We start from the raw sequence: 14,724 nt of genomic DNA on the forward strand, positions 1-14,724 counted from the left end.
TGATATTTAAAAGTAAGCTAGTCTGTCCAATTCATTTTAAGCAGTTCAATCATATCTTGATTGTGAATTTTAACATCACTGTGGTGGGGTACAGATGCAAAACTACAAAAAAAGGAAACAGGAAAAACTGTAAAATATAAATTTCATTTAAAAGTTACAAATGTATGCACACCTTCACATTTTCTTAAGATGGGCCGATTTGGAGTATTTGCTGGGCTGATTCTAGCCCGAAGGCCTTATGTTTGACAACCCTGTACCAGACATTAACTAGCATTATCTACATTAAACTCTACAGTAGATCCAGGTGGCCTTTCACTAGTGGACTTTTTGCACACACCATCATAGAAACAAAAGAAAACAAAACCAAAAACAAACACCTAATCCCAGGTACAAAGAAAAAAAATCCACAAAAAGCGAGTGAACAAAATAAGAAAGCCAGGCTGAGGCAAAAAGAAGAAGAGTAATAGAGACGAACCCAAGGTCAGGATTAGGGAGGTGGGAAAAAACTAGATAAACACATTTCTCAAATCTATGGGAAGTTAATGTTCCTTCCAACTTCCCAGAGCAATACGACATGACGAATGCACCGACCAAAGCCAAATGTCTCTCTGGTCAAGGTCAGCAATGAGCATTTTATTTCTTTGTGTTTGGGAGCATGCCACTGCTTAAATATCTGCTTCAAAGTTGAAGAGAGGAGAGCAAAAAGCTAAAACTCTGTCGTCCTTAAAGCACGCTGTACAAATATAAGACTACAGTCTTTTTTCTGTCTATCTCTTTTAAAAAAGTGTGGAGAAATGAGGTGAACAACATTCCTCAACCACACTAAATTTGAATTAAACATGAATACTCCATGTATTTGTTTTTGTTTCATCCTATTTTGCTTTGCTTTCAATTCAAGTTTACAAGAGGCTATGCGAGCTCTCAAGGGGAGCTTCACTTATGGTATAGAGATCACAGACACGTGCGTACATATCTGAATTTGCTTGTCAGCTTAACGCAGCTCTCTCACTTTCTTTTCCCAAATCCCCGACTCAGAAGCCTTGCTTTTCTCTTCCTCTCCTGTCACACGGCCAATTTTGTTTTCTGTCTACAAACATGCTTTTTATTATTTTCTTTTTATCTTATTCTACCTTCTTCTGCACATTCAGAACACCAGCAAAGTCTCTGGCTAATTAAAAAACAAAAACAAACACATAAAAAACCCTCCCAAAAAACAATGCAAACTTACAGAAACTCCCTTGAGTAGGACTGTGGCTCAAAGAAATCAGTCTTTTTCAATGTGGGCAGGTTCAGGGTGAAATATAAATGTTAGGTTGAGAGGGTCACTATTTGTAATAGTAGGAATGTTCCTCTGAGGCCTCAGATTGTAAGAGTATCCAAATAAAATATCCATCAATTAAAAGGCATGCAGGAAGGGAAGATGTTAAAGCCCCCGCATAGTATTTTACAAATCATTTAGTACGTTTATTTACAATACTCGAAAACAGTATGTACAAGATCTTTCCTAAATCAAGATAGTTGCTTCAAAGGATGAGAATTAAATATGGAACTCAACTTCCAAGCCAACATGAACAAAGGTCCTTAAAGTACATAAAAAGAGAAGCTGAGAAAACACAGGAAAAAAAGTGTGATATAACCTCAAAGACAACACTACTAAGTAGGCCCAGTTTTAAAATCAATGTACATTTAAGGGACTTATTTTAAAGCCAACATTTCAAATACCAATTTGAGCGAATGGGCAGTATAGTAAACCACGGATTTGTCAAATGTCTCATTTACTTGAGCTGAAGCCCAGCAGAAGGGAGAAGGATGGAAGAGAAAACATGACAATCAAGGTCACATGAGCAAGAGAAGACAGAAAACGGGACAAACAGGTGGAACATCTGAGTAGCACACGATTTTCAGTGTTAGGTTACTCTAAATTATGTACAGAGTATAAGCTGCTCTGCACTTCAATCTAAACCAATATAACTAATGGATATTCATGTTCGCTGATGATAAAGTGAAACAAACAAATACAATTAAGAATCAAATTATATTCTGAGGAGATGAGACAAAAATCCTCAAAGAATAGTTTACATTTCGCAATCATAAAACTGGAAAACTCAATAGAGTCTAGTATGTTACCTTTTCTTGCTGCAGAATCAGTCATCTCCTCTGGGGGCAGTCCAGTTCCTCCATCTTTCCAGTATGGGTTTAGCTCTAATTTGTGCAAACCAGCCTAAGAATTATAAACACACATAAAAGAATATCTTATATTCATTTAAATAATCCAACAGGAGCACAAAAACAGTAAGCGGTGACAAACGAACGTCTCACTCACACTGATTGGGTGAGAGGTTCGACCCAAGCTGCAGAGAAACAATTTGGACATAAACGATCTCTTTAATTTTCTTAACAGCAGTTCATCAAAGCTACTTCTTACTTGACTGGCATCCTGTTAGGAATCCAAGGACGTGCTGTGCTGAGCAGTTCTCATAATTCACTGTAGGTTTTCTGTTACACCCTTAAAACAATTAATGTGATATGTACATTAAACTGTAGCTATGCCACGCACCACCAACAGTTAATGCTCAACCTGTGAGAGACTCTGCAGTGAATATTTTGCAGTTATAAAGAAAGCTACACTCATCACACGACCCAGCTCCCAGTAGTTATGACAAAGCAAGCAAATACTAGAAGGTTCGTTTTAATTTGATGATTCAGAAACTGCATGGTATGCTGAAAAGATTATTATGATGCGATGCATTTGGGTAGTGTCACTCTGCAGCCAGAAACTAAGTGGGGGAAAAAAAACAACACACACAAACCTGTTCAATGGCCTGAGCCTTGGCTCTCTCTTCCTCTTTCTGACGTTCTTTCTCAGCCCTTCTATCAGCAGTGGATGTAGTCTTCATTGCCAGGAAGTCAAAAGTCATCCATTCGTCTCTCTGCGGCGTGAGAAAGACAGTGGAGAGTTAAACGAGGAAAATACACAACTTAACACATAACAGGTTTCCTCTCATATACAGCAAACAAAGAAGTGAAAAACTCCAAAAACATTTTCAAATTTGCTACTTTACGGAAGTAATTAATGAGTATGAGTACAGTTTAAAAGCAAACAAAGCTTGTGTGCACGTGTAAATGCTTTCATATCTCTATAGACAGCATCGCCTCTTATAATGAAAAATGAAAAAGGAAAGGTCATTATCATTCAGGAAACCTGATTCTACAATTAAAAATACCTTGAAAAATTACTTTCTGAGTCTAATAATTATTTAGTAAAGAAAGACTTGTTGAGGAAGTGACCTGGACATTCTGTGTTGGGCTGACGTCGCTCTCTGAAGGTTTGGACTCACTGGGAACTTGCCAGGCTTTAGTCTGTGTCTGAGGCTGAAGCTCAACCCACTCATCTTCAGAGTCCTGACACAGAGTCAGAGGAAATAAAAGGAAAAGAGAATAAGAGAGGAAATGATAACAAAGAAGGGAAGCAATAAAAAAAAAAAAATCAATCAAAGAGTGACAAGAGCTGCAGTCTTCTCAATCAATAGCATTGCCACTTGACAGGGATGTCACTTTATAACAAAATAAACATGCTTTGATCATTCAGAAATGTCACAATATGAAATCTTCAACTACAAAGCTCAACGATTGCTCATTTATCAGATATCAGCTTGAAATCGGAGATAAATCTTCAGGATTTAACTTGAGGCCACGCTTAAAGGAATCCTGCAGTAAATGACTCTGTAATCTACCTGTGAGCTGTCACTTGAGCCATCTCCTGTTTCTGCCGCCTTCTTCTCTTTCTTGACCTTCTTCTTCTTCTCTTTCTTCTTTTTTGATTTCTTCTCTTTCTTTTTTTTGCTCTTGACAGAACCCTCCTGCAGCAGATGCAGAGGGAATGATTATTTTCTCTTAACTTCACCTTAAGTTTGTTAGATAACCATAATTTGTCAAAAATGTCCACAGAATCATTTCTTAATCATAAAAGATATGCACGTGTGCTTTTCCCCAGGTTAAAGTTCTCCAATAAAGAACAAACACAGGAATGTGTCTCCAACAGTGATCGACATCCATTTCCAAAATGAAATGAATAAAGAACTAAATAAATACACTATGAAATAATAAATCGTCTAATTAATTAACCAAAATTGAAAATAGATAAATAATTGTATAAAATGTGTCATTAATTACACCTTCAATAGAAAATTAATTATTTATCAAATGCATAATTAATCAAATGTACTGATTAATTGTATTTAAAAACATATTTACCTATTTAATTATTTCATGACGTAAACTGCTCCAACACAGAAAAGTGCACACAAATCAATTACACAAACCTACTGTAAAACTTAAGAAATGATTATACTGCAAAGATTTCCCCAGTGTACCAGCAGCCATTACTTCAAGGAAATAATAAAAGTTTTATTTTGTTGTAATATAAGTATTAAATTAAGTATTAAATGTATTAAAAGTATTAAATCTGTAATATAAGTCTTAAAAATACATATTTTTACGAGGCCAGTCATATTTGAGCAAACGCAGTAAGGATGGTTCATGCAACTATCTAAAGGCACTGTCTGCACGAGTATAAATGTTCCATCTTACGTCTTCTATCTGCTGCAGCCTCTCGTTGACCTCAGGGAGCATCCAAGTGTCCTCCCCTCTCTGCCTTTTCAGCTCCTTCCTCCTCTGTTCCTTGTCATACTGCTGCTTGGCCTGGATGACAAAATGGAAATAAACACTTCAAAAGTTTTACTAGCATTTGCATTGTGACATATATTTATTAGACACTTTATTAGGTACACCAGGGGGTTGGGAAGCGCATCTGTAACCGGAAGGTCCCCGGTTCGATCCCTGGGCTCTCTGTCCTGGTCGTTGTGTCCTTGGGCAAGACACTTTACCCTACCGCCTACTGGTGTTGGCCAGAGGGGCCGATGGTGCGATATGGCAGCCTCGCTTCTGTCAGTCTGCCCCAGGGCAGCTGTGGCTACAACCGTAGCTTGCCTCCACCAGTGTGAGAATGTGAAAGTGAATGAATAGTGGCATTGTAAAGCGCTTTGGGTGCCTTGAAAAGCGCTATATAAATGCAATCCATTATTATTATTATTGGAAGAGTAAGTCAAATAACCACACGTTACAACCAAGGTATGCAAAAGAGCATTTCTGAAGCCACAACACATTGAACCTTGAGGCTACAGTGGCAGAAGAGCACACTGGGTGTCACTCTAACTAAAAACAAGAAACTGAGGCTGCAGTTCACAAGCTCACCAAAATTGGACATCAGAAGTTTGTAAACCGTCTCCTAATCTGCTGAGTCTTGATTTTTGCCATAACAGAAGAGAATATGGTAAGAATTTGGTGGAAACAACATGGGAGCATAGATTCATCCTGCCTTGTATCACCAGTTCAGGCAGCTGGTGGTTGTGTAATTGTGTGGGGAATATTTTCTTGGCACACTTTGGGCTCCTTCATAACAAATTAGCAATGTTTAAATGCCACAGTTTAACTGCATATCACTGCACATCAATGAGTTCACTGTACTCCGATGCCCTCCTCAGCCACCAGATCTCAATTCATGTGTGTTGCTATCACGTCAATAAGGACCAAAATCTGAGCAAAGTTTCCAAGACCTTGTTGAATCTTAATTACAAAAAATTAGGACAGATCTAAAGACAGAAGGGGATCTAACCCGGTATTAACCACCTATATCTAAAAAAAAAAAAAATGTATGGTGAGTATAATACCAGTTCAGGAAGATGCAGAGCTAGCCTGATGCGGTGGCCAGAAACCGAAAAGCTGACATTAAAAATTATTAGAATTTGACAGCTCAATATCGAAAAGGCAGTCCCCAAACTGTTTGTTTTGCTTATTACACAGGAGATGAGGGCTGAAGTTGTCAAATATTTAAACATTAAACGGCCTTTCAGTTTATGTTTACATGTGTGACATTGATTAATCATTTCTATTCCACTTTAAACTCAGTATAATAAATCAGGTGGCACTCTTTGCTTTAGCCACCTCAATTACGTGTGAGCAAAGCAGATAGTGTGGCTCATCTACTGGAGGCATCATCAGGTGCACTCTGTGGGAGTACCTCCATCTGCTAACAGTGTAAACAAAGCTGCACGGCAAAAAGATAACGCCCAATCGACAAACTGTGTATATATGTGATTATAACAACGAGGCCGTCCTAATCTTTAAAACGGGCAGCGCGAGTAGCTGACACTGTGGCATATATCATCTGTTAAACACATGTCTGCTATCTGCCTCATTCAGTGTTTGCCTTCTCTCTACGAGCCTGACAGGATCTGCCTGTTCAGATACACAAATGTCATCGGGTTATTGTGAAGATACACAAGTCCTGTTAGCTTTCCAACAGAGAAATGGGGACCAAAAACGACACAAAGGTGCCGGTTTATATAACAAGTACGGATAATTCCCTGAAAAGACGCTGCTGTGTCACAAAACACTCACACTAAGAGTTAACATGACTGTGGGTGTTAGCCTACTTAGCTTGCTAGCTTTCCTTTGAATAAAACGCGTATGATTTAAACCAAAAATGATGGCAAATAAACAAATTGAGATTTAAACAGAGAGATACGGTTTCGGAAGCTGACATTTCGTACCTTCTCTAGCGCCTCTTGTCGTGCCTGTCGTTTCTTTTCTTTCCTTTCATCGATGCTACTTGTACTCTCAAAACTGAGTCCGTACTCCGCCATAACAACGCCGTCAATGTTTTTGTAAAGTGTCGTAAAGCGTTGAGGTTTACGACTACTGTCGTTTTGTGGTTGTTGTAGTTCAAAAAGACGGCAGTAATTTTGTCGTCCAATGTTTTCGACTCAATTTTTTCTCCTTATCCTATTTCATTATATATGGACACTTATGATTTGGCACAATGTTTCACCTGACAGTTAACATTTACAATGACAATTTAATTCACTTCAACAGAATGTGATTTTAGTGTCTACAATGAAGATAGTAATCATAAATACAGACTGTATTTACAATCCACAGTCATTCAGCTAGGTGCTGGAAATATTCCCCAGATTTTGACCTATATTGACATGTTATCATCACACAGTTGCTGCAGATTTATTTGCTTCTTGTTTATTACTGAATTTCCTGGAGGAACCCATCCAAGGGATTAATAAAGTTTCATCTAATCTAATTATGCCAATCTCCTGTTCTACCACGTCCCAAATGTGCCCTACTGGAGTTAGATCCCATGACTCTGGAGGACATTTGAATACATTTTCATGATCAAGAAACCAGTTTGACATCATCTGAGCTTTGTGACATGGTGTGTTATCCTGCTGTAGGCGGTCATCAAAGGATGGATATAGTTTGGTCACAGAAGAAATTCGATATGGTCAGCAGGAAGACTTAGGTAAGCTGTGACAACAATGCCCAGCTGGTACTAAGAGGCCCAACGTTCGCCAAGAAATTACCCCTCATGTCATTACACCACCATCAGGCTGAACTGTTGATATAGGTAGGATGAATCCATGCTTTCCTGTTGCCAAATTACACCACATCCTCTCAATGTTGCTGCAGAAATTAAGCGACTTCCTCCGGCAGTTCAAAGACCTGCAGTGTGGGGTTAGGTTAATTGAGGATTATAAATTGCCCATAGTCATAAATGTGAGTGCAGATGGTTGTCTGTCTCTCTGTGTTAGCCCTGTACAGATTGGCCAGGGTGTATCCTGGCTGCCTCTCGCCCTATGGTAGCTGGGATAGGATCTAGCCCACACGCAACCCTGATAAGGATAAATGAAAGAGAATGGAAGGATGAGCAGTCGAACAAGTGTCCCTAGCAAAGTGGCTGGTGAGGAAATCAATCAAGGTTTGTTATTGTCTTATTCAGATCACACATATGACTTATGGATCAGGAAAGGACTTGCTTTCAGTAGAAATGTCTCTTGACTCCTGTGAGCTGATTTAAATGTCTTGCAGATTCCCAAATAAATAGGCTACACCTAAGGGAAAACACTAAAGCTTTACATGTCTCAGAATGTCAAGTGCTGAAACTGCTGTCTGAAACAACCACTACTGTACACTCACATCTTTTCTGTTAATGTTTTCTCTCACATGCAGCCTGTTTTACTTAGTCAATAAACCACTATCAATAAAAGCCTCCAACCCATCCGCCGTCTCAGCACCTAATGTGTTTGTCTCTGTGGGTCCCGGAGGAGCTGCCGATCAATTACTGACCTGACAGAGGAGCCACATGGAATAACCACGCTTCACTCCACAGACATCAATAGCCCATTATCCTACAATCCACTCGATCTTTTAGCTGCCTAGTAAAAAAAAAAAAAAAAAAAAGAGATAGTTTTGAAGGTGTTTATAGAAAAAGAAGGAGTTGTTATTCAATTATACTCCAGCATTAGTGCATTATACCATCAAAATTAGAGAGAACTGAGCATAAAGATATTTTAATTAATTAAATCCATATTTATCTTGAACTAATCACAGCAGTTATAAGCTGTGAACAAGGGAATTGATAACATCTGATATTTCTCATTTTTCCAAACATGAAATGATATTAATCGCAGGTACCAAATGAAATAAACCTTTTCATTGTGCTCTGGCTTCGCCTGTTGTTTGTATCTGAAGCACCTGAAATACTGGGAACAAGCTCTTGTAGGGAACCAGTTCATGATTCCCATCTCTCATAGTGATAATAATAATGTTAATAATAACACTGTAACAGTACATAACAATGGCCTCATATACTCATAGTGAATATGTCAGTATGCTGTGCTGTAGTGGCTACACCGAGCTGAGCAATTCGAGAACTACACACAGCTGTACTCTCATGCATGGGTACTGGATACATGCCTTCATAACTACTTAATTTGACGCTATAATCACAGATGCACCATATTTAAAATGATAAGTAAATCTTTCTATGTCCAAGACAATATGTCCAGACGTGATTACAAACTACCCAGATGACATTAAGGTAATGGAGCAGTGCATGTGGTAGTATGGCTTTCAATACTTTACATAAATTACACTACTCACACTACTACACTATACGACATTATATAAATACTCTACTCAAATATGTAGTCTGTCAGAGAAACTCCTAAAAGATATAGCCATACTGGGAGTTGTTTCCTCACTTTTTTCGTGGCATAGCTCTGTAACAACAAAGGAGGGCCTTACAGGGTCTGTTAATTAATGTGGCCTTAAGAAACACAAACACATTACAGGGTGCACATATTATTCAAGTCCGTGTATGTGAGGAGCAGGATTAAGAATTTAAATCTGGACTTAACAGGGAGCCAATGAAGAGAAGCCAATACAGGAGAAATATTTTTTCAATATTTTCTCAATTTCTAGTCCCTGTCAGTACTCTTGCTGCAGCATTTTGGCTTTTCAGGGAGTTTTTAGGACATCCTGATAAAAATGAATGAAAAGTAACCTAGTCAGTTTTGAAGATTAACAATGGCTAACACTGAGAAGTGCTGGTTTTCTAACACTGGAATATTTCTAACATTTTGAGTTATTTTCCAGTGTTAGAAAACCAGCACTTCTCAGTGTTAGCCATTGTTAATCTTCAAAACTGACTAAGTTACTTTTAAACATATAACACTGTCAAAAGTGTTAATTTAACACTCAACAGTGTTGTATTTAACACTCAGAGGTGTGGACCCATATAGACACTCTCCAGTGTTAATTTAACACTGGAGATTTTGCTGTGTGGTTATAAAGGGCTGTGAGGCATAGGAATTTTTTCTTAACTGCATTCTTTAGTTGTTGATTACAAGAGTATTTCGGTTGCCTAGTCCAAATCTTTGAAACACGTTAGTAGCTTTTTCTAAAACTGTCTTTCATCAGAAATTGAGAATCACTCTTGTTGTTCTTTTTCTAAAAGTAGAACGGGAGGCAGACTTTCAGCTATCAGCACCCTCACCTGTGGAACCAGCCCACAATTTATTTTCAGTAGACAGAGACTCTCCTCTTTTAAATGAGACTCAAAACTTTCCTTTATTTCTTTACCTTAATTTATTAGTTGGAGCTGGATCAGTTGACCCAGACCTATCCCTTAGTTATCCTGATTTAGGCTGCGACCACTAGGAGACTTCCAGTGATGCACTTAGCACTTCGAGTTATGTCTTTCACTGTCAGCATGTTCATATACCACTACTGCATGTCATTAACATTTGCCTTCTCTCTTCCACGGTGAGTCTTTGGTCCTGTCTCCCTCCCATAACCCTATAACCTGATTGGAGCAGATGGTTGTTCCTCCCTGTGCCTGGTTCTGCTGAAAGTTTCTTTGTGTTCAAAGGGAGTTTTCTCTTCCCATTGTTGCCAAGTGAGTGTTTAGAGGGGATTATGTGATTGTTACGGTTTACTCTTGATTACTGTAGGGACTTTACCTTACAATATAAGATGACTGTCTTGTAAATTGGCGCTACATAAATTGAATGGCATCACATCAAATTGAACTTGGATATAACTCCTAATCAAACCTAAAGAAATCTCACCCAATTTGGACATCCAGCACAATCATAGCGGACAAACTGGTTAAACTGAAAGATACTTTTATCCTCGGTTCTTAGGAGGAGATGGGGATATTGCTCTTTGAATTTTCCTTCACCCTATACTTTATTCAATAAAATGTTAACATTTTGTTAAACAATGATTACTTTATTGTTTTATGTTATAAAATAAATTTAATGTCTAAATATGTATTTCCAACTTTTTTTATCCTAACCATACGGATGGATAGTTATCTAAAAATAAAAATATCAAGAGCGTTATCAGGCAGCTCCACTTTGAAAATATGAAGACTGACAGATGATTAAGTCTAGGGTGTGCCCTAAATTATGTGTGAGTGTCATTAAAGGCATCTTCGTGTGACATTCCAACATGTCACACCCCTGGCTCGACGGGAAAGGCAAATTATGGATATCACACATGATTTATCAAAACGTTAAACTTGTCATCGCTTGATTGTTAATGTGTGTATTGTGTGGATGGGTGTTTCTGTGCTGTGTAAAGCTAACAAAATTCAGACAAACCCAGATGGCCTAGAACAGTGGAAGATAGCTGAGCAATTACCAAAGTAACAAACATTTTAACAAAATCCTGGAAGGGGATATAGAGGCCTGAGGGCCATCACACACATTTATTTAGAAAAGAAACAGTCAACATAATAAGTACAAGTACACAGTAACAATCAGTGTAGACAGCTGTTCTTAAAAAAGTCAAAGAGGAACGGCGTAGAATTGATTTGACCTGGATTTTCTCTCTCTGTATGTAAAGAAATCCAATTAAAAATAATGTGAAACGAGAAAAAGCAATAATAAGAAAACACCAATGATATGTAAGATCTTATAATGTGTAAATTCAGGCATTGAGTGTCATTTTAAAGATTAGCATCATTAACACAGTTTTGGAATTATGTGACATCAGGAGGACAGGACCCCCTGATTTAACCTACCATAATGCTTTGTGTCATGTTGTCATGGTAATACTAGGTAAAAAAAACAAAAACTGAATAGAACACATTTAAAAGAGGACAACAAGACTGGCAGCAGGAAGAGAGGAGGATTTAAAGATGAAAAACTTTTCAGGATTTCTCTTAACTTTGGATATTTTGCCAACACAAGTCAAGACGGAAACCTGAAGGCAGGTGGCAGGATTACATCTGAAGACAGGACACATTAAGGTACTGGATAAGGAGAAGAAAATGTCGAGACATGATCATCAATCAAGTCAAAGAAACAGACAGCAAAACTGTGAGTAACATAACACATAAAGAGCACTGGAAATTAACGGATAATTCAAAGTAGCTTAGTACTGGTTAGATGCAATTATATTAACGGTGGAGAAAAAAATTTATACTGAACTAAAGAAATTTTACATTTGATTAGGTCAGGGTCTAAAGCTTCAGATTTGGGTTCAAGTTGTCTTAAAAGGCATGAAAAAATGGATATGAAAAGCTTGTTGAAGAAATCGTGTTGTAAGAAATGAGAGCTAATAGATGTGGCAAACTGAAAAAAACCTAAAGATTTTAAACACCTCAGTGTGCTACTACTGTCACAGAAACTGCAGTTGGAAAAACAAAGGGATGATGCACACAGTGTGTGGAAAAATGCATTATTTTCTTAAAAAGCACAAGGATTTTGGTCGATGCTTATGTGTTTTAAAAATAACTTCTTAACTGACACACTTGACAAACTGACAGCAGTTAACACAATGTACCACTAAAACACAGCAGATATTACTGAAAATGGGCCTCTGTATTAGGGGTGGGCGATATAAACGATATACGATAGAAACGATATAAATTTGGCCAACGATAGAGATTTTGACTATACCGCTCTATCGCGATAGCGCATGTTGATGATGTCATCAAGCTGCGCCTGTTTTGGTCAAAAGCATGGCAGCGGCTAAAACCATTATCATCTGCAAATAATGCCAGGCAACATAGCAAAGAGATGAAGCACTTTTGAAATATGGGGAAAGCCGAAAACTGCGCTTCCTCCACTTCCGTAACATTGATTTATTAATGTTGAATTCTCTCGCAGCTGTTCTATTCCCATGTTGTTGTAGTATATTAATAACTAACCTCGTATTGTGGATGAATAATAGCAAATGACTGGATGAATAATCTCAGTTGTTCTCCTGACTGAAGTTTGGCCCGTGTATAGCATCCTGCTATGCGATTGCATTTGTCCCTGACCACCAGAATCCCTCACGTTAACTTTTATCGAGTGGAGAAAAAGTTGGCGTTCATCCTCTAGCTTCATTGTGCTAATGTTATGCTAACATAGCTGTGTCGCTAGCAATCACGTAGCACAACATTATATACCAGGTAGTCCAACTTCAGTAACCCTGCAAACGCCACTGCTGTTTAGTTTTCTGTCTTCATTTATGTTGGAAGTGGTAGCAGAGCTGTACGTTTTAATTAGTTTCAAAAATCTCTCAGTCAGAACATGCTATGAAATGGTTAGTTGTAAACTAGCAAGCTAACTTCCTGTTAACTTGTAACTCCGTTAAATTTAATAAATTCTGTTTTCATGGATGTAAAACTTAATTGTTACACCCGATAAAGCAGCAACGCTGATGATTTAATTAAAGATGAAAGAATTTAGACCGTTTTTAACTCTTAGTATTCGTTTGACTTTGGGACCTGACTATGAGGGGGTTTGGACCCAGATTACTCCGCGAAGCTCCTCACTACGGCAGCCATAATGCTCTGACAATCCATCAAGCAGTGCAGCTTACCAAAGTTGTACTAAAACATTTTTTAACAGATTTCTGCACACAGAAATCGGTTCGAGGTCAGTAAGCACAACCAGAATTCATACATAAGGCACACTCTCGATTTTTGAGAAAATTAAAGGATTTTTAGTGTGGAAAATACGTTATACAGAAGAAAAAAATATATATATCGTTACCGCACATGCTTAAAATTATATCGTGATATGAATTTTAGGCCATATCGCCCAGCCCTAGTCTGTATACAACTGTATATATTCCATTGAACGTCATTATGAATTTCAATATTTTTAGAAAATTAGTCGTTTCTACGTCACTTCAAACTTTTGAGCTGTAGTGTAGATTGCAATGATAGTGAATGGTCCTTGATTATAGCAGATGATATTGGATATCAGGACAGGGAGACACTGTTAAAAAGTTATGAGCTGTCTTGCTGCAGAGAAAGTGGAGTCGGTCATCCTTGAAATGCTACCAAGATAGGCAGCTGGCAGGATTGAATGATGCTCTGCCTCTGTGGTCAAGTACAGACATAGGCTTTAAGCAACCATGAGCCACCGATAAGCGTGACAGATTAGGCAGCATGCATAAAGTGGACTAGTTAGATACCTATCAGCCACTTATAGGAGAAAATACATGTGCACGCAATAAAGTGGACTTGTTAGGGAGAGTTTTCCATCAGCCTTGAAACACTCCAACTCAATTTGTAAAGACGGACACAGCTAAAAAATGTAGTCTTTGATTGGAAGTGATGACAAAATCCTGATCCCATGCACACAGATACATGCATACAATACACACTACTGCTCAAAAGTTTGACGTCAGGGTGAAAAGTCCTTGTTGTAAATACAAATTTCCATTGGTTTTCATGTAATATTACATGAAATTTAACAGTAATAAGAATATATGTACACAGTAATACAGGGGTCCATTTTTAGTAACAATCACTCCTGTACTTACAGATCACATGGTGGTACTTAATGCTAATGTATCAGGTCAGATGGGTAATGTATGATTAGAAACATCTTACGGGCAAGAAGAGCGGAAAACTACTCTGCAGCTTAAAAAAACAATAATTGGGTTAGTTGGGATCTGGAAATTCAACTTTGAACACTTTCTAAGTATATTATGCTTTTCAATTGTGACACGTGGAATATGATGGTCAACAAACATGAATTTTGTAAAATTTTATTTTTATGCTTTGAAAATATGTCACATTTTCATTTATAGTGACCCAGAATTCATGAGTGTTTGTAGACTTCTTTTTATTTCATGGGCTCATCTTCTTTTGATTCCGGGGCCTGCCGAGTGTGTTCCCGCCTTGGGGACCCGCCACACCTGGGAGCATAACCACACACACCTGCAGCTGATCAGCCTCACCTGTGGAGCTTCTTAACAGAGTGATCTCCGGTCGACACTGGATCGCTGCGTGAGAAACCGTCAGTTTACCCGGTGAACATAGATGTTTAGAAGTGCGTGGTTTGCCCTTCGTGTTTTTTTACG

The 14,724-nt window shown here is 38.1% G+C and overlaps 1 protein-coding gene across 1 annotated transcript in view; it reads right to left on the reverse strand.

The window, feature by feature from the left end:
• The window catches only part of cwf19l2 (CWF19 like cell cycle control factor 2), a 29,834-nt gene extending 23,116 nt beyond the window's left edge, over window positions 1–6,718 (reverse strand). The window contains exons 1-6 of the mRNA XM_085429896.1: window positions 6,612–6,718; window positions 4,591–4,701; window positions 3,735–3,860; window positions 3,289–3,402; window positions 2,811–2,930; window positions 2,128–2,221 (exon numbers count right to left, since the gene is read on the reverse strand). Coding sequence (XP_085286022.1) covers window positions 2,128–2,221; window positions 2,811–2,930; window positions 3,289–3,402; window positions 3,735–3,860; window positions 4,591–4,701; window positions 6,612–6,704 — 658 coding nt within the window. The 5' untranslated portion in view covers window positions 6,705–6,718. The remainder of the gene's footprint in view (window positions 1–2,127; window positions 2,222–2,810; window positions 2,931–3,288; window positions 3,403–3,734; window positions 3,861–4,590; window positions 4,702–6,611) is intronic.
• Between the last annotated feature and the right edge of the window lie 8,006 nt (window positions 6,719–14,724).

Source organism: Copadichromis virginalis, linkage group LG14 (assembly GCF_057382275.1).
Source record: "Copadichromis virginalis isolate Kocher_CV1m ecotype Utaka linkage group LG14, C_Virginalis_male_GT1.1, whole genome shotgun sequence".
Classification (NCBI taxonomy): domain Eukaryota; kingdom Metazoa; phylum Chordata; class Actinopteri; order Cichliformes; family Cichlidae; genus Copadichromis; species Copadichromis virginalis.